General features: G+C 41.8%; 1 protein-coding gene across 2 annotated transcripts in view; it reads right to left on the reverse strand.

Moving 5' to 3' along the window:
* The window catches only part of NEDD4 (NEDD4 E3 ubiquitin protein ligase), a 2078892-nt gene that overhangs the window by 1892210 nt on the left and 166427 nt on the right, over nt 1-20255 (reverse strand). For both annotated transcript variants that reach the window (XM_078684873.1, XM_078684874.1), the window contains exon 3: nt 16802-16880. In XM_078684873.1, coding sequence (XP_078540999.1) covers nt 16802-16880 — 79 coding nt within the window. The remainder of the gene's footprint in view (nt 1-16801; nt 16881-20255) is intronic.

Raw genomic sequence — 20255 nt, forward strand, 5'->3', positions numbered from 1 at the left:
CTGGTCAACGATCCAGGAGACTCTACGTACATTAGCTCCTTCCAAGCCATACAACACTATAGAATACACAATATTGGGGCTGGGGCCTGTGGAACGCAAAAAGAGTGTAGCTACAAGGTTCACTGATCTGGCTCTGCTGCTTGCGAAACGCACAATAACGATGCGCTGGAAATCAGCTAGACCGCCAGACCCGGAGATATGGAGGGCAGAAGTGGTGCGCTGGGGAAAAGCAGAGGGCGGGACGTTGCAACGCGAAGAGCGTAAGGGACTCAGGAAAACCCCCATTTCCCTGGACTGGCATGCTACACTTGGGGCTTTCGAGGCGGGAGGGGAGGATGCATCTAATCCATCACCTACCCCTGACTAGGAGATGCCGTGATAAGCCCGGAATGTGGGAAGCCTCCCCTCAGGTTGATACCGTCCTACACACTGGTGAGAGGAGACTAGTTTCTAGGTGCAGAGAATGCGAACCCTATGTATACCATACTGTATATGTTACCCAATAGACCGTGATGTCACAATATCGATGCAGTGGTTGTGCCGGGTGAAGTCATGGAATGCAGCTATTGAATCAAATCAAGTAAAGTGCGGGGGGAGGGTGGGCAGGGGTGGAGGGAGTTGGGTTTGGTTTAATTGGAATGTCTTAAAGAGAAAATGTAATCATTGACTACACATTGTTGACCCGTTGGGCCATCTCATGGAAGCATTGTTAAATATGTCAGACGTATTGTTTTGGTCATCACTAACTTGCTGCTAATAAAAAGATTTTCAAAAAACCAAAATCGTAAATCCTTAGAACAAGCCCGTATGGCATTGAATAGTCTCTTTACCTCAAAGGCAGAATATGTCCTACAAAAAAATGAAAGGAGGCATTATGAACAGGGAGAAAAAGTGGATAGACTTTTAGCAGCACAACTAAGACAAAGGGAAGCCGCCATGGCTATTCCAGCCCTAAAATCATCTAGTGGTAACATATTGACCCGTCCTCAGAATATAGTTAATGAATTTGCTACTTACTATAAATCTCTGTATACCCCAGGATCCCACATAGATCATGATAAAATGTCATCTTTCCTTGCAAACATTGATTTAGATAGTGTTTTTAAATAAAGAAATTAGTAAAGAAGAGATATCAGAAGCTATAGCCAAACTCCCATATCATAAAGCCCCAGGAGAAGATGGATTGCCTGCGTAATTCTATCGTTGGTCAAGCAACAGCATTGTAGATTGTTTACATGCTGCATTTCAAGAGGCTGAGCAAGCATCTTCTCTAGGTAGTCTTTCTAATAAAGCTGTAATAGCAGTTCTGCCTACACCAGGGAAAGATCCACTGCTTTGTAGCAGTTACCGCCCCATTTCACTCCTAAATTGTGACATTAAAATCTTGGCCAGTATTCTTGCCTCTCGTCTCCGTAGAGTTATTCCCTCACTAATTCATCATACCCAAGTGGGATTTATAGCAGGGCACTCTTCTAGAAATCATAAACGTTCATTAGCCCATACCCTTCATGCTGCTAAAATACTTAAGGAGGATGCCATAGCATTATCCCTCGTTGCTGAGAAGGCCTTTGATCGAGTAGAATGGGCGTATCTCTTTAAAATTCTCGAACAATTTGGATTAGGAGATCGGTTTATAAATAAAGTATGATTGTTATATGAACAACCTACTGCATTAGTTAACTGTGGGGGCTTTGTCTCTGATATATTTCCAATCCGCAGAGGAACTCGTCAGGGTTGCCCCCTGTCACCTCTTTTATTCTTACTGGCTATTGAACCTCTGGCAGCAGCAATCCGCCAGTCAACCTCTGTCCTTGGTATTCCTCTACCAGTGGGAGAATCTAAACTCTATCTTTATGCAGATGACATTTTGTTTACCATTACAGACTTATCAAGATCATTACCATCTCTGCTTCAAATTATAGAGAATTTCTCTTCCTTTTCTGGATATAAAATCAATTGGGACAAAAGTGAAGCGCTCCCTATATCAGATGGAACCTCAAAATATATAATACAAGATTACCCCTTTCAATGGCAACCTTCTCGTTTAAAATATTTAGGTATTCTTGTAAACAAGGGTATGGAAGCCATGGTCACAGACAATATAAGCCCCCTGCTTATTCAAATGCAACGTGATTTCGATAAATGGAAAGTGTTGGGTCTATCTTTGTTGGGTAGAGTGCAAGCAGTAAAAATGGTCACTCTCCCGCGCTTTCTTTATACCCTCGGAATGCTTCCTTTTCACATCCCATTCCCCACGCTGCGTCTCAGACTCTAAGATAGAATATTTTGTATAGGGCTCCATGAAACCCCGTTTAACCATCAACAAACTTAATGCTCACCACTCTAATGGAGGTTTGAGTTTTCCCTCGATTGAACATTACACCCTTGCATTACAACTATCCCAACTCACATACATGCTTCAAGACAATTCTAGCACTCCCCAATGGGTATTTATTGAAAGTTTTTTTTGTCTACTGAACAAGGTCTCTCAGCTCTAGATGGGTCAGGTACCAGCCGTCTAGACCCCCGTAATCCTATTTTATCTGCAATGCGTAAAACATGGCAAAGAACACATCGTATTTTGGGCTTTAATCCACGTTTACATGCAAAAGTTCCGTTATGGAATAATTCTGGAATACGAATTAAAGGGAAAACTCTCTCCTGGCCTCAATGGAAATCAGCTGTCATTCTTACAATAAGATCAGATTTTTCATAATGGTGATCTCAAATCTTTTTCACAATTGGTAGATGAGTTTAATCTTCCCTTATCACAAGCAGATAATTATTTACAACTCAATAATTCTCTTGTTAAAGCTTTGGGCACAAAACCCTGGACACTGCAAATTTCACCAATTGTGTTTTACGTTCACACTTGGGGGAGTCATAAAGGGGTTATCTCCGGTCTATATAAAACACTTACTACACAATTATTCTCCATTCCTTTATCCTGTGATCTCCGTTCCAAGTGGCAATCCCGTCTAGGTCTCTACTATAAAGATGAACAATGGGTGGCTCTATTGGAAAACTTAGATAAAGGTGCCCGGGAGGCTCGCCTAAAATTTTGTTTATTTAAAATTCTGCATGATTGCCATTGGTCACCTGTAAAATTGCACAAAGCAGACCTACTATCACATACTAATTGTTGGAGATGTAATGCCCCTGGATGTGACATAGTCCACATTTTATGTAGCTGTCCCATTGTTAAAACCTATTGGTCTTTTATAGGTCAGGTTCTACATAACACTGTTCCTTTACATTTACCACTAACTATTTTGCTACATGATTTAAGAGAATCTCTTTCCCTCTCCAAGCCGCAATGTCGCCTTGTTCATACCACATTAGCTACTGGTAAGATCTGCATATTAAGGCAATGGAAATCCCCTTCCCCGCCATCTCAGGAGAACTGGCTAGCATCAATGATTCAAACTGCCTCACACAAGAGAATGATATATAATATTCAGGATCAAATTGAAATGTTTTTACAAGTGTGGTCCCCTTTCTTACACGTACAAGATGCCTCAACATCTTCTACCACCACCTAATTCACTTTGGTTGTTTCAATGAATTGTTAATTAAAACTTTTAATTTCTCTTACATTTCTTTTATTATATTACCTAGGTCATTATCTCCTTGTAACTCATAGATTCATATTTTCAATGTATTTTATTCAAGTAGTAAATATATCTATGTTATATTCACATTAAATATAGTTGTGTTCGGGATCTTCTGGCAGCATTAGCTTTTAATAATTCAGTTGATTTTCTTTAACAAAAGGTGTAAATATATGTTTTAGCACATCAATACTTCAATATCCTATGGTTTTACACTCACTAATAATTTTGCTTAATACTTGTTGGCTTAATACTTTCATATTATACAGTCAATATTTAATACTTTACGCCAATTGTATTCGTTCTATCTTGCTGTAATATGTTATAAATTTCAACTGCTCCCTTATATGATATTATTTCAATAGTGATGTATTTGGTTTTCTATTTATAATTGCATTCATCAATATCTCTTTATTGAAAAATGTTATAGAATGTGTTAATTTTGTATTTATGAAATGCTAATAAAAAATTATAACAAAAAAAACGCTAAGACTGCTTGTTTAAGATCGATGCAGGCGTAGGGGGTTCAGCTTTCTGTACTGTATAAAATTACTAAAAGTATGCTACGCATTAGCGCACAAAATAAACATCTTTTTATGGCTCTTTATACAGTGTATCACGTCCAATCCTGTAAAGCATTTAATAGAAAGTTGCCCACTCTACAATTACCCCGCTCGTGCACTTACACATGCCAACATTTAGGATTAGGCAGGATCCTACTGATTTTTAAAAGCGAACATTGCTGCATTTTAACGTTTAACACTTAAAACTTCCGCCACTTTAATAGAGACCAATGAGGAAAAAATAAAATCCCCTTTGTCCATTTCTTCCCTATAATGTCATTTATGCGATTTAGATTTCTGTGCACGAGGCCGAAGATAACAGATGAAAGACACGGCTACTGTAATGCTAACAGCATCCCTATTTTCAAAACGCATGCCCACTCGCTCCACAAGCTGATCACTACTGTTCAAACCAGCAGCTCGAGAGACAGACACCGTTCGTACCTGCTTCTGAGGTCGTCCATTGATAACTTTTCGGCAGATCACTTTACCAGCCCATCTGGAAATCCTCCGCATGGACGCCACCATTGCAAATACAAAACAGACCTGGGAAATCACTCCGCATGCTAATAAATGCTTTTAAATTGTCTCAGGCGGGACAGTCCTTTCTGCAGTTGCGCTGGCATGGCGGCCATATTGAAATGTTGCTGCTGTCCACTGCAGTAAAGCCACAGTAAAAGCAACTAATGCTTTTCTTACTAACCAGTAGCCGGCACAGAGTAAAAAATAACAAGCATTGGCATAGCCAATAGGTCTCACCTTTGGGACCTTATAAGTATTTAGTTATGCAGCACAACATCCTTGGTGCAACAACATCAACTGTTGCATGGCTACAAAGGCGAGACCTATTGGCTATGCCAATGCTTGTTTTCCTTGTTAGCATGTGGGTCCAGGTTACCCTTGCTGTGCAGGGAACAGGCCCGCAGCAAGAGGTGTTGAGATGTGGGATGTACTCCCTCATCTTTATTTTTACACAAAGGGGCAGGCCACCTGCTTTGGGCCTCCTGTCTAGGAGTGATGGGCCAGTGGAGAGAGGGGGCAGAGTTAATACTCTGCCCCCTCGTTTAGTTGACGCCTCATGCCCCTGGGCCCTTCATGCAACTGCGTCTGCCGCTCAAATGATATCTAATGATATCATTTGAGCGGCAGACGCAGTGGCATGAGGGCCCAGGGGCATGAAGCGTCAACTAAACTCCAATTAGTATTGTTTTACTATTTTTTCTTGCTTATGTCGGGGAACAGTGCACCATTGTTGTGCCAGTGTTTCTTTAGTCTTCAATCAATGGCCCAAGAGAAGAGAAAATTGACACAGTCTGCTACTCAGAGCTGCAGCTGGTGCAGTTGCATATAGTCCCAGGAGAATGAGGGGCTCACAACGCCCAAGTATCAGGAGACATGTTTTTGCTTAATATATTGGCTCTTTTGTAAGTCTCAAATTTGGTGTTATCAGCTACAGAAAAAGTACTCGTCACATGGGCCCGGACACCTCTGCTCCCCCAAATACTGCCATAAAGTTTTGGAGGGAGTACTGACTTTAAAGCATTTTGCTCAGGGGGGCTCACAGCAAAACTAGACCTCTGCATTAGAGTGAGAAGCTCCAAAACCTTTTTCTGTTTTTTGTCTTTTTGGTGAGTGCACTGCTGATTCTGACTCTGTGGCAGATGTAGCATATGCCCTCTTTAACAGGTAAAACAACTGAATCGCCAGGGGAATCATTCTATTCTTTTAAAAACAACCATTTGATTTTGAAAGAGCTTGCAGCATGCTCCGAAGAAATACACTGCTTGATTGCAACCTTAAATTCCTCCTTTTGATCACTTTGGAGGCCGATAACTTTCTTCCACGGAGAGATAAGGTATGACACTAAGCCTGATGAAACACACCTATCCCAACGTTTAGTACCCTTGCCCATACACTTGCCCATTTATTCTTTTGGGGTTGCCTGGAATTCCTAAAGATCACCCCGAAGGAGAGTGCAAGTGTAATCTGCTAGGCATAGACAACTATTAAACCCTCGCAGGGTAGCATTTGCTATAGCCTTGTGTAGACTGATTTGGTTAGTACCATTCACAAGCAGAGATAAGAAACTTAATAGGAGCTAGATCGGAAGAGATGTGGTACTAGACAAATGTGCAGTCCTGGTTCTGAGGTCTTCAATTTATATCTGTAGTGTAGGTGATGCGGACATGGTTTTTGAGTTGGTTCTCGGATGTTCATCTTTGTACTTGGACAGTGATTGAAGCAAGAGGTGGGGGGGGGTCCTTTGGCCTTAGCAAAACTCTGATATGCTAGTAGTGTTGACTCCACTTTGAGAGACAAGAGGAGTGGGAATGAAATAGCACAAAAAGTAAAGTAAAAACTAGACACAGTTAAAGCTGGTATCTCGAGTGGTAACGCTTCTCCATCACATCCAAACTATGGACATAAGCCTTTTGGGTACCCCAAAGAAATTACCAATGATATGTGGTACAGAGGGAACGTCAGAGGATTTAACAATGGATATACAAATGCACTCACTGGTGGCCTAAACTAGAGGTCGGTGGTAGCAACTGTTAGCTAACAGAGATCTGTCCCAGTTACCAAGACAAACTGTGCGGGAATAACAAAATAACCAGGCAACATGTCTGTGAAAACAAGCGTCTACTAATTTTCAGGAGAAGGGGTCTAAGCGCGATAAACGCCCAAAAATGTCATGTGCTGGCAAAGATAAACATGAAAAGTCAAAGAACCTAGCCTATTGTTCAAAATGAAAGACAGGTAAGTGCAGATAGCACAATTTGGATAAGGGTACTCGTGAGATCTTGGTGCTGCAGGCACAAATAAAGTGGGTCAGCTTCAGAGAACACTGCGTGGCATCAGCAGCATTTCTGAAAGACCATCCTAAAAGCAAATTATTTTACAACATAAAGGAAAGGTTTCCACATGGATTTCTATATTTAGAAATTATACACAAATAAATAAAAACAATGTTAAACAAGCAAGCACAAAATGGCCAGGTCCAGCTAATACTGAAGAAAATGAGAGAAGAAAAAGCAGTCAATATTTTCCCTAACGCACAGCCTCTTACAATTAATTGCAAGGTCTTTTAGAAATAAATATTTCTAGCCATCTTGGTGGTATTCAAGAAAGCTTTATATATAGTCTTTTGTAAGTCAAGAAAACTATTTGTGAAATGGCAATAAAGGGGTTGGGAACATTGCCAATGAGAAAAAATAAATTATCCTGAGCAATTGTCCAGTATACAAATGTCCACAAGTTGTGCTTTTCTCTTTATTTTCACTCTTGCATCACATCCAGGGTGCCTGAGGGCAGCTGCAGCGCTTTACAAATCTTATTTTAATTTCATTTCATTTCATGTTGTTGTCAGTCATATTCACAATCTTTTTATGCAACCAAATGAATGATACTGTAGCCAGCCAACACGTGTTTCGTCTGTGATGTAAATCACTGACTTCCTCAGGGCTATAAAAAATAAATGAATAACCAACCCTTAGCATTGTGAATTTTTATTCCTAGCTCATTTAGTGTAGTGGAACCCAAAGTAAACCACCATGAGACGAAAGAAGATTATATAAAAGAAATGCGTTTATGTGGGGCTCAAGTAAAAGAAATGATAAAGAGTAAAAAGATCATACGTTTCAAATAAAGAGTTGGAGTATGTGTTCTGTTTCAATTATTATAACACATGCTCCATTGTATAAGTACTATTCACCGTTAAGTGTAATCATATACTTTCGGCATAACTGATTTATAGAGGAGGTAGTGAGTTACACCCCTGAGCTAACAAGATAAGAAAAGGAAAGAGGAATGTGCTTGATACCCAAGATTGACTGTAATTTATAAAGCCACACACTACATTCTCATGAAAATTATCGTAACCTGGAGGTATTAACCTACCACTTCACCATAACAAACATCCTACTCACCAAACCTATATATCCTAAGAAGTATGGTAAGTATTTCCAGTCGCAAGGTAAGGTGACACCTCCCTCAGTGATCGTGCGCATGGGAATCAACTCCATTATTAGATTGTTTTTCCGCAAGAGGGTGAGAATAAAGTATGGGAGATGTCCATGCGTAAATAATGTAAATAATGAGAAATGCAACAACTACAGTTGCCCAGGGAGGTTGGAGGACGCATGTGAATCTACAGCTCTACATGCCAAGAACAGATGCTTAATGGGTAAGTAACATAATCCGTTCGAGGCATGTGTGCTGTAGATACACATTCTTTGCATAGACTATATAGCAGTATTCTCCCAAGCAGTTGTCTGGAAAAGAGGTTTTAGCACTGCCCGCCCTACATTGGCTGGTTGACGTGCTAGTACATTCACACAATAGTGTTTGGTAAATGTGTGTGGTGTAGACCACAATGCTACTTTACAAGTGTCAGCTATAGGAATATTACCCAAAACGGCCATTGATGCCCCTATTTTGCGAGTGGAATGCGCTCTAGGGGGTATAAAGTTATTTTCGCTTTTGCATAGCAAGTTTGAATGCACTTAACAATCCATCTTGAAATGCCAGATTTTGAAATAGGATTGCCTTTTTGTGAGGTGGTGTAAATAAAACAAACAGTTGCTTTCTTTTACGAAAATCTTTTGTTCTTTTGATATAATACAATAAAGCTCTTGACGTAAAGTGTGTGAAGAGCTCGGTCTACTACCGAATTAGGTCGAGGAAAGAACATTGGTAACAACTGATTGTTTCATATGGAAAGCAGAAACCACTTTGGGAAGGAATTTGGGATTGGTGAAATGAACTACCCTATTTTTATGGAGCTGAAAGAAGGGTTCTTCTAAAGTCAATGCCTGTAGCTCACCAACACTCCAAGTGATTGCAATGAGGAATGCAACCTTCCTTGAGAGAAACTGTAAAGGACACTTGTGTAGTTGTTCAAACGGAGGACCCATAAGTCTTGTAAGTACAACATTAATAATCCACACTGGTGTCGGAGGAATTCTTGGTGGTATAACCCTTTGTAAGCCCTCCATAAAGGTTTTAATGACAGAAACTTTAAACAAAGACAAAAGCTGTCTATTTTGCAAATATGCAGCTACTGCTGCAAAGTGCAACCAAATTGATGTGTATGCTAGCCCACATTTCTGTAGGCGGAGAAGGTAACAAACTACGTTCTGAACAGATACAGCTAGAGGTTGAATTTTGTTATTACAGTAGACAACAAATTGTTTCCATTATGCTTCATAGCAAGCTCTGGTAGTAGGTTTTCTTGCTTCCTTCAGAATAGACATACAGTCTGGTGGCAAATTTAAATATCCAAACTCTATGACTTCAGAAGCCAAATCACTAAGTTGAGCTCCTTGGGATTTGGATGCTTGTTTTCTCCATGGTTCTCAATGAGGAGACTGGAGGTGAGATGTAGCGTTTGATGTAGAACTACTGAGAGCTCTAACAGGGTAGTGTACCAGGGTTAATGGGCCTATATGGGAGCTACCAACATCAGTCTGAGTGATGTTTGCCTGAGTTTCCAAACCACAAACGGAAGGAGTGGGAGAGGCGGAAAAGCATAGGCAAACATCCCTGACCAATTCATCCATAGGGCATTGCCTTTTGATAGAGGGCATGGGAACCTGGAGGCGAAGTTTGGGCTTTGTGTGTTATCTGCGGAGGTGAACAGAACTATTTGCGGATATCCCCATTGTTGAAAGTATGGAAGGAGAACTTGGGGATGAAGTTCCCACTTGTGTATTTGCTGCCTCTTTCTGCTGAGGAAGTCGGCAAATTGATTGTTCACTCCTGGGAGATTTTCTGCCAGAAGGTGAATCTTATAATGGAATGCCCATTTCAAATTGTCTGTGACAGTCGTGACAGTTGGAGAGAGTGTTCCCCACCCCCTTTTTTGTACATAGTACATTGCTGTCATGTTGTCTGAATGGACTAGGACACTTTGCCTGTGAGATGAGACTGAAAAGCTTTCAGCGCTAGAAATACTGCTAGAAGCTCTAGATAGTTGATGTGGATACATTTGTGTTTGTCGTCCCAGAGACCCCGGACTGTGTAATGATAGAAATGTATATCAACAAGGAGAGAGATAGGGAGAATCAGAGACACTCTCTTACACCCCAGTTAAGTATCAAACAACAAAAGAAGAGAGGTCTGGTCAAGCACAAAGCTACCAGATTTGGAGCAAAGAGATAAGAGGGTAATTTTGATCACAGTCACTCTATTTGAGTAGGAAAGCCCTCACACACCGACCTGGTCAGTGTCATGCTTCATCATCGGGCCCCACCGAAGAGACCGAGTGTCTCTTCGGTGTGCTGCGACGCCAGAAAGACTGCGGAGCTGGTCGTGTGGGGAGGACGTGTTGTGGAAATTGTAAAGTTAAAAGTGACTAACAGGGTATCAAAAAAACTTTTAATGAGTGATCCCTAAGACACGTGTAAGTGGTATATGTGTCTGAATTTAAGGGCCAAGGTTCTTAGGATTTTGATTAAATTCAGCTAAATACCACGAGTTTTAAAATTAATCAGTCAACATGTTTCTGCCTTACTTGTGGTATATATTCACCATGGCATTCTTCAGGACTATACCCCGGCGGTATGGACACTCTAATAGTCCACCCTGACCTGGGGACGTGTAGGTGAAAAGGAAAAGTGAAAAAAGTGCTTAAAAATTAGAAGAGCAATTGCTCATTCCAAAAAACCCCAATTTCCCCAAACCGGACCCCGAATCGTCGGGGTCCGGTTTAGAGGAATCTTGCAGGTTGACAAGCGGGTTGTGAGCGCTGAGGGCGATGTGCCAAGCGCGCTCCAATCCTCCTCCCGAGACCCATGGTGCTAGTAGCGCCCTGTTTTAAAAGTGCTGATACACCCCTGAAATTGGGGTTTTTTGGAATGAGCAATTGCTCTTCTAATTTTTAAGCACTTTTTTCACTTTTCCTTTTCACCTACACGTCCCCAGGTCAGGGTGGACTATTAGAGTGTCCATACCGCCGGGGTATAGTCCTGAAGAATGCCATGGTGAATATATACCACAAGTAAGGCAGAAACATGTTGACTGATTAATTTTAAAACTCGTGGTATTTAGCTGAATTTAATCAAAATCCTAAGAACCTTGGCCCTTAAATTCAGACACATATACCACTTACACGTGTCTTAGGGATCACTCATTAAAAGTTTTTTTGATACCCTGTTAGTCACTTTTAACTTTACAATTTCCACAACACGTCCTCCCCACACGACCAGCTCCGCAGTCTTTCTGGCGTCGCAGCACACCGAAGAGACACTCGGTCTCTTCGGTGGGGCCCGATGATGAAGCATGACACTGACCAGGTCGGTGTGTGAGGGCTTTCCTACTCAAATAGAGTGACTGATCAAAATTACCCTCTTATCTCTTTGCTCCAAATCTGGTAGCTTTGTGCTTGACCAGACCTCTCTTCTTTTGTTGTTTAATGATAGAAATGTGCAACCCAACCCATGAGAGATGCGTCTGCTGTTAGCATGACTTGTGGAACAGGGTAGGTGAAAGGTCACCCTTTTTTATACATTTTTTGTGTTCCACCACTGCAGAGAGTGATGGGTGCGGCTGTCCACCAACACTAGATCTGTTAATTGACCCTGTGTCTGATTCCACCAACGTGCTAAGCAGTCTTGTAGTAGACGCACGTGTAGTCTAGCATGAGGCACTATTGCCATGCATGACACCATCGTTCCCAGTAGCTGCAAGAAAGTCCTGGCTGGCAAGGTTTAGTTGGTTTGGAACTGCAGGCAGAGTTTGGATTTTGGAAATTCTGGCTGCATTGGGGAAGTCTAAAGCCGTGTGAGTGTTGAGAGTGGCTCCTAGATAGGATTGTATCTGTGCAGACTATAGGTGAGACTTTTGAATGTTGACCGTGAAACCCTATTAGTAGAGTAGATGTAGCGTGGTCTGAGTGTGTTTTAGACACTTTTGGCGTGTGCTGGCTTAGATGAGCCAGTCATGTAGGTACCGGAAGACACAAATTTGTTGTCTTCTGAGATGAGCAGCTAGACATTTTGAGAATACTCTGTGTGCAGTTGTCACTCCGATGGAAGTACTTTGAACTGATAGTGTTTACCTGCTATCACAAATCTGAGGTATTTGCGATGAGCTGGATGAATGGGAATGTGAAAATATGCGTCTTAAGTCCAGTGTGGACATAAAATCACCTTGCTGTAGAAGTGGAAGGGCTTGTTGAAGAGTTACCATATGGAAATGTTCTGACACTATGTACTGGTTTAACTCTCTGAGATCCAAAATTGGTCTTAATGATCCGTCCTTTTTGGGGATTAGAAAATAAAGAAAGTGAAGTGACAGTTGGAGTGAACCTTGCTAGCATAATGGAACTGGTTCTATGGCTCCCTTTTCTAAGAGAGATTGCACCTCTTGTTTGAGTAAGTGGTCTGACGACAGTTTGTGAATTTGAGGTGGAATGTTTGGTGGATTGGTAGTGAGCCTCAGGCAATAACCATGTTGGATAAGGTCGAGCACCCATTTCTCGGTAGTTTTAGATAGCCAAATGGGGAAAAACTGTTGAAGTCTGATAGGGGAAGGGGTGTTACGTGGTGTGGCTCCTTTACCCATACTTTTGGAATTATTTCCTCTATATCCTCCTCTATAGAAACCTCTAGAGGGAAATCATTGATTGTTGCCTTTATAAGAGGAAGCATTTGGGTCTGAGGATGTTGTTTTGGACCCTGCTCTGTAAAATTAGCAGCAAAAGGTGCCTCTATTGGATGGGGAATGAAGCGCTCTCATTGGCTTTGCCACTTCAGTGTCCTTTTTCATCTTTTCTAGGGATTGGTTGACTACAGGACCAAACAGGTATTTGTTGTCAAATGTGGTGTTCAAAATAGACTGTAGAACTTCAGGCTTAAACCCTGAAGTCACAAGCCCAGCATGTCTTCTGAGGAGAACGCTCGTATTAATCTCCCTAGCTGCGGTGTTGTCAAAGTCTAAAGCACATCTCATTGGGGAATTAGAGATGAGTTTTCCCTCTTCAACTAACTGCTGTGCCTTAGTTTTGTGTTCGTCTGGGAGATATTGGAGAAGTTGTTCCATCTCATCCCAGTGTGCCCTGTCGTATCTAGCTAGTAGGCCCTGTGTGTTTACAATGCACCAGTGGTTAGCGGCTTGAACAGCCACTCGTTTTCCTGAGGCATGTATAAGTTTCGACTCTTTCTGTGGGTGGTACGTCCCCAGAGCTCTCAAAGTTAGCTCTTTTGTGAGCATCGGACACTACTAGGGAGTCAAGAGGGAATTGTCCTTTTATAAACACAGGATCTGATGGTGAGGATTTATATTTTTTGTCTACTCTTGCAGTTTAAATGCGGGCCCAGACAGGATCTTTAAAGATATCATCTGCATGCCTCATCATGCCTTCAGGAATAGGGAGCGTTTGACTTTACCAGTGTGTGTGAACTCAAGTGTTTCAAATAAGAAGGCCTCTTATAATGCTTTGTTATGTTAGGCCACGCCATGATACTCTGCTGCTATAGCAATGAGTTGTTGGTTAGTCATAGTATCGTCCGGTGATGATGGCTTTGCAGGGTAACGGTCTGGGTCATTTTCTACTGGAGGGCCAATGGTGTAATCATTCCGTGGGCCTGCAGGCAAATGAGTATCATCATCACCATGATCTCCATCTGGATCTGAATGTGAAGATCCCTGAGCTGTTATGTGCAAGGGATCTTTAATTATTAACTGTAGAGAAGATGGTGGAGGGGAGAGAGTTGTGGGGCAGGATAAACAGGGCTGGTAGCCATGGCCCTTCTTCTTTAGAGGAATCTTATTGGGAGTGACCTCTGAAAGAAGTTTGTGTTTTGCTGGTGTTTTAGCAGAAATATGTCCAGTATCAGGATTAATATAAATATTTTTCTGTTTAGGATCCAATTTGGCCTTAAGAACATCAAAAATTGTTTCTGGAGGCTCGTAGACAGTGTCCTTAGATTTGGACATCGAAATGGACTTGTCTTTGGTAGTAACGTTCCGGCTCCTTAGCATGTTTTTGTTTCGAAGCGGAGGATTTTAGCTCCAAAGCATGTTTTTGTTTTGAACCAGGATATTTCGGCTCTGAAATAGATTTGTCCTTGGAGCCTGATGGTTTCGGATCCGAAGATAATTGTGGTTGACTCTGTCCCGAGCGGGAAGGCTTGACGGTTTGTTTCGGTGCCGAGCCGAGAGGAGGGGCTTCAGGAACATTGTGTCGGTACCGACCCTGGCCAGAAGGCAGAGGTGGTGTAGTAGGCTTATGTTTCTTGGAAGAGTATTTAGGGGGCAAAGGGTGTTCGGTACTCACGGCACCTTGTCCCAGAGGCACATCTTCGGATGCCAGATCGAACTTGAGCTCAGAATCAGACTCTGGAACGGAGGCCTCTTCCTGCGGCGGACGCTTCGATCTCTTCCTGCTTGGATTCTTCCCCAAAGATATTCGGAGTGTGTTGGATGCTTTGTTGTAGCATCTGACGTCGTCAAGCCCTACGATCGCATAGAGTCTTCTTGGATGGAAACGATTTATAAGTGTCGCAGTCTTCCTCCTTGTGCTCCGGGGAGAGGTACAAGTTACAAACTTGACGTAGGTCTGTGCGAGGATATTTGGAGTGGCACCCAGGACAGAATTGGAATGGAGTCCCTTCCATCGGGAGAAGGCCGGATCGACACGGCTAGGCCTAACGGCCGCCCACAGGGTTTTCGATCGAAAACGGAAAATTTGTCGAGCAATTCGATATGCGGAGAACAGGGAAGCGCGTACAGAAACAATACCGTTGAGGGTAAAGTGGATTGCTCACCGAGGGGAACCCAAGAACGGTTTCGAACCGGAGCGCAGCAATACACATCCGAACCCAATGGCGGAAAAAAACAATCTAACAATAGAGTAGATGCCCATGCGCACCATCACCGAAAGGAGGATTCACCTTACCTCGTGACTGGAAACACGTTCTGTAAGAAAAACAACTTGTAATTATCCAGACCCAACACTAGATGGCAGGAGTATGCAAGGCATGTGTATCTACAGCACACACCTCAAACTTGTTTTTATGCATAATACTTAACGTTTGTGACAGCCACAAATGTATTTCCTGTCAATCCTGTATTCCAATTTGACCATATACGGTTTGTAAAAATCGAACTAATTCAATTAATTCAAGTCTCATGTCAACATGTGAACTCGTCAACATTATCAATATGTAAACACTTCGTGTCACATCACCTTACATCTCAGTTCAATATTCCCTAATATACAACCAGAAATCAACAGCAAGTCATAATAGTGCCATGTCAACATGTGTAATCATGTCGACATTGTCAGTTTATAAGTACTGCAGGTCACATTACCTTATATTTCGATTCCGAAGCGGATTTGTCAATCATATTAGACTCATGCACACAGGTTCAAACCAACCTTTGGTTTATACACACTTACAATCGTATCCATATCATCCATACCAGTCCCAACTAAAACATTATCTAACCTGTGAATGAATGAAAAAGGATTTGTAAGGCGCAACTAAACCCAAAGACATCAAGGCACAACCTGTATCTCCATATAGCTCCTCATGAGGCATGGCATGCCTCATCTGCACCATCTTGAAGTATCATTTCATACCGTGTGGCCACATGACCGCGATAGGAGCTTGAAAATAATAGACGGACTATGTCCGTATTCACTACCTTATTCAGCACCATCTCGGTCCAGTATTGTATCGCTTCGGGCATTTCATTTGGAACCCAAAATATTAGTACAAAAAGAATCCAGAGTCCACGGACACATGATCATATAAATAACATTAAAAATAGGAAACAGACTATATCAATACTCACTTCATAAACCAGCGCCACCGTAGTCCAGTATTATACCATAATGAACATATTCCAACCAATATCATTGTGCTATGGGGTCTATAATTATTTGTCTGTATTTGTGTCATTAGGTTGTTGAAAAAAAAATTCCATTTGAAATCACATTTTCCACGACTACATACCCAACGCGGAAAGAAATATGCACCATATTCCAACTTGTCATGTTAGTCAAAAGGTGAGTAGGCAATAAAATCACTTAATGGTCTTACATCATTTATAACCAGTATATAGCTATTCCCTGGTAATAAGCATTCTTAGGTACTATGAGCCATATCAATCCATATAATTCAATACCGCATATGTTTTTTTTTAAAACACTTCCAGTGTTAATATCCACATGGATGGCAAAGACACAACATCTCTTTACACTTAAAGTCTAGGATTTTTCCAAAGGAACAGAAGAAAGAAGCATTAGGACCCATCAGGGAGAGCAGTGAAATGAGAATGCAAGCGTGATAACCACGTGCTCGGCATACTTATCAGGTGCCGGAAAATTATTGTAACTCTTGATCTATATTTAATCCCTTGTTCACTACATGTAATTTCATAATCCATCGGGCTTCCCTTTGTCTTGAGAACCAAATAAAGAACGAAAGGAAATGGGAAGGGTCTACTACTTTGGAAGCAAAAGAATGAGATAGACAGCAATGAGATGTAGCCACATTTAAAGTTCCTAGAACAAAGGGGCTTATATTGCATCCTACTCTTTTCCCCTCCAACTAAACCATCTACTAATTCTGAAAAATGTTAAGCACAGTGAAAAGCAATGCATTAATTCCTTATATTTACCTTTCTAATGGTTTTCGTCTGAACACTCGTAAGGACGCCATTCCCTGGATCATATACTGTCAGTTTCACGTATGGATCACTATTGATGAAACAATATTAAATTAAAGCAATGTAAGCAAAATAAAAATGGTTGCAGATTTACTGTAAAGTATGTCCCTACTTACTCATATCAGTCAAAATGAGTTTTTTATGGATATGTTTGTTTATTTACTTTTGGCATCACTAGAATATTTCAATTAAAAAAAAATAAAAACAAGCTCCTACGCAGGCATCTCTGGACTGCCCCCACCAACAGTCCCTATGTCTCTAATAGAAAATCTAGAAATATATATCGAGAATAATAGCAAACCAGTCTTCTTTTGTTAGCTTCAATTTGCTAAGAGAATTTGAAATGTTTTGTCGTTTCCACATACAGTGATCACACTCCTTGTATCACATTAACTACACTTTACCTAAGACAACACTTCAAGAACTAACGCTTATTTAAAAAATTGTGGCCTAATTCTTATTCAAGCTAAATATATCTCACCATGTCTCCTGGCCCAGGCCTCCCTGCATTACATTTGGTTTTGGATGCAAGAATGTTTCAAGAACAAAATGTTGTGTTTGGTTCATAAAGCGATTTATGGAGTAAAACCTTGAATTTCAGATGTGCAGTTTAAGTCCTATCAACTACTGATGTCTGTAGACCATATAACAACTAATTCTGAACACAAGAGTTCTTGTGTGTGTGCTGCAAGGTCTTTTCAATTGAATAACACCAGCTCTACAACATCCCTCCACTGTAAATACTTAAAACAAACATTTCGAAATTCAGAAAAAGCGAGAATCCTTGACCCTATCCCCACCAAAGGCTGCCAAGATTTATATACTGGTTTTGCAGAAGCCCACGGGCATACACTCTATAAAACTGACACAATACATTTTCAAGTAACTAGATTATTCTTTTTAAAACAAAAGGGTCTGTAAAACATGTTTAAATTGACCACCAAGAAGGCAACCCACTCAATATCTTGTACATGGAATTTCGCAGCTCAAATTTATTATAAGCCAATTATCGATATTTGGGGTGTAGGCCAATTGTTTGGCACGTCAGTCAAGTAGTGTAGCTCTGTCAGCCTGTATCAGAAAGGTCATTAAACCACAAACTAGAATCTTGCTCGATATGCTGGCTAAAAAGCAAACGTAAAAAAGTCTGATTTAAAGGTATTTAGATCTTTAAAGATCAGCAGATAATAATGCGCTTGTCTGTATTGAATAGACTAGTACTTTATTATGTGGACCACACATTCATATCCTATTGGTCACAATTATGTAGGTTTAAGTGTATGTTGCATTTAGAAGATACTCATCCCAGTGTACTTCCCCTTCAATTCAGAAGGACGGATCCATTTTCCAGAATCACCGAGGCTATCATGGATACAAATTTCAAAGTATTGTGGAAAAGTAAATTTTGCCATGTTCTGTGTCCCTACGCCTCATCCATCATATGTTATGTGTGCATGACCAATATGCATATGTTATTCCCCATGTCCGATTAATGACGCAATTCCAGTTGTGTCCACCTCTGATATGTTAGTTTCCAGTCCTCGTGAATACTACGAATATCAGGCCTATGTAAAGTTATGTTGCCACGTTTCCCAGTGTGCACGTTATTCCATTATAAAGTCCCCGTTTCCAGGCCTCAAAAGGGCCCGGACCACAGATTCAGCTCCTGTCTCCTGAAAGCCTCGCTGAGGAGCAATACAGCCCCCACCTGTATCCTCGACCTTTCACTTACTTCCTGCCTCGCAGTGCCCGGTGCAGCCCGGCTCTGCCTCTGAGTCTGCCAAGAGTATGTTATGATTCCAGCTATCAGTTCAGTCCTCCTCTCTGCATTCCTAAGCTACTGAACTGCATCAATAGTTTCCGTCATTGTCTAGCCTTCTCGTCTCCACGTTAGAGAAATACTGTATTTAATGGTCATTTAGTATTCTTCATCACGCACTACATGTAGAATAATGCATGGTCCAGTCTTAGAATCAAGTTAGCTTTTCCCCTCATGACTTCTAGTTTATATCAACATGTTCCCTAAACATTAGATACCAGATAGGGTTTAGGTACATGTCGCTCCGACCCTCCAGACTTTAGTCTCTGCTCCTAGCACAGAGTTCGTAGCCCCCAGCTTCTCCTAGTAACACGTCATTGCTAGTTTTCGCGCACCATTAGGTCAGAGGTCCCGGCTCCTTAGGTAGCCCCCTCCTATGTTTCCGCCCATTCATGACATATTTTGTTACGTTTGCATCACATGTCTATGTATACGCCCAGTTACACCTCTTTTTACTGTTATCTTTCGCGACTGCTACGTGTCACGCTTTCTGCTCCACCCACTGCTACGCCTACTGCAATGTAATGCTATGTGTTCGCGCTATGTATATATGCCTGTGTTTTGTTATTGAATGTTAGCGCGCTCATCCCAGACCTAGCCCCAGCAGCTGCTGGGCCTCTTTTCCCCTGCTGGGCCCCAGTTGTCCTGCTGGGCCCTGTCACTCTGTTCCTATGCAGGTTGTCCTGATCCTGTCCTTATGCTGTAATAAACCTGCAGAAACTCCTACTACCTCGAATCTTGACTCTTATTTCATTGAGCTATCTGTTATGCTATAAGTCTAGTCAAAAATAGGGTATTATTTATTTATTTACCACATAATGGCGCCCGAACAGGGACTTGCCCTTTCCCCACGCGTCGGTGAAGCCACGCCGACCCCCTGACCCTCTGCAGTCGTGACGGAACTCTTCTGCGCAGTGGCAGATATTTCTGCTCAAGTATCCCTCAGGCCCACGGAGGAGACGGAGGAGGCGGTCCAGCATCCGAACGAGACGGTGGAGGAACGCGGCGAGTCCCGACCAGAGCCCAAGCCGAGAGTCCAAGGTCCGAGGTATCCGGAGGCCCACCCGTAACTGAAGTCCGAAGTTCGTCGTCCGTCGTCCAGTCCAGTCCGAGGCCTTCCGTTCCGTGCTGCCCGGTGAGTACCATTGCTGGGGTAGTATCTAGACAGGACCAATTTAAATTGACTCCTGGTCCGTGGGTTGGTGGTGCCCAGACTCACAAACGAAGTGTTCACCTAGGTGGATACGGGTCTTGATGCGTCCCTTTGTGGGACCGGTATGTTCCGTACTGTTACAGCAGTGCATCCAGTAACTCTAGTCTGTTCCGTTCTCGAGAAAATCTGTTCTATTTCTGTTCTCAGTATTCCAGGTAATATTCTGTTCGAACTGTTATTTATAATGTTCTTCATGTAATTTACTGTTGTGGTATGAGTGCGATGTGATTTCGTGTTTTTATTGTGTATTGTATTGTGTCCAGATTACAGTTCAGTCATGCCTATATTTTCCAAGTTACGTCAGTTAAAAACTAGAAAGGGTCTGTTAGAGGAAGCGGTTCCTGTCCCACCTAGGGACAGTCCAGGTCATTTTA

The sequence above is a fragment of the Lissotriton helveticus genome, chromosome 3_2 (assembly GCF_964261635.1).
Source record: "Lissotriton helveticus chromosome 3_2, aLisHel1.1, whole genome shotgun sequence".
NCBI classification, from domain to species: Eukaryota; Metazoa; Chordata; class Amphibia; order Caudata; family Salamandridae; genus Lissotriton; species Lissotriton helveticus.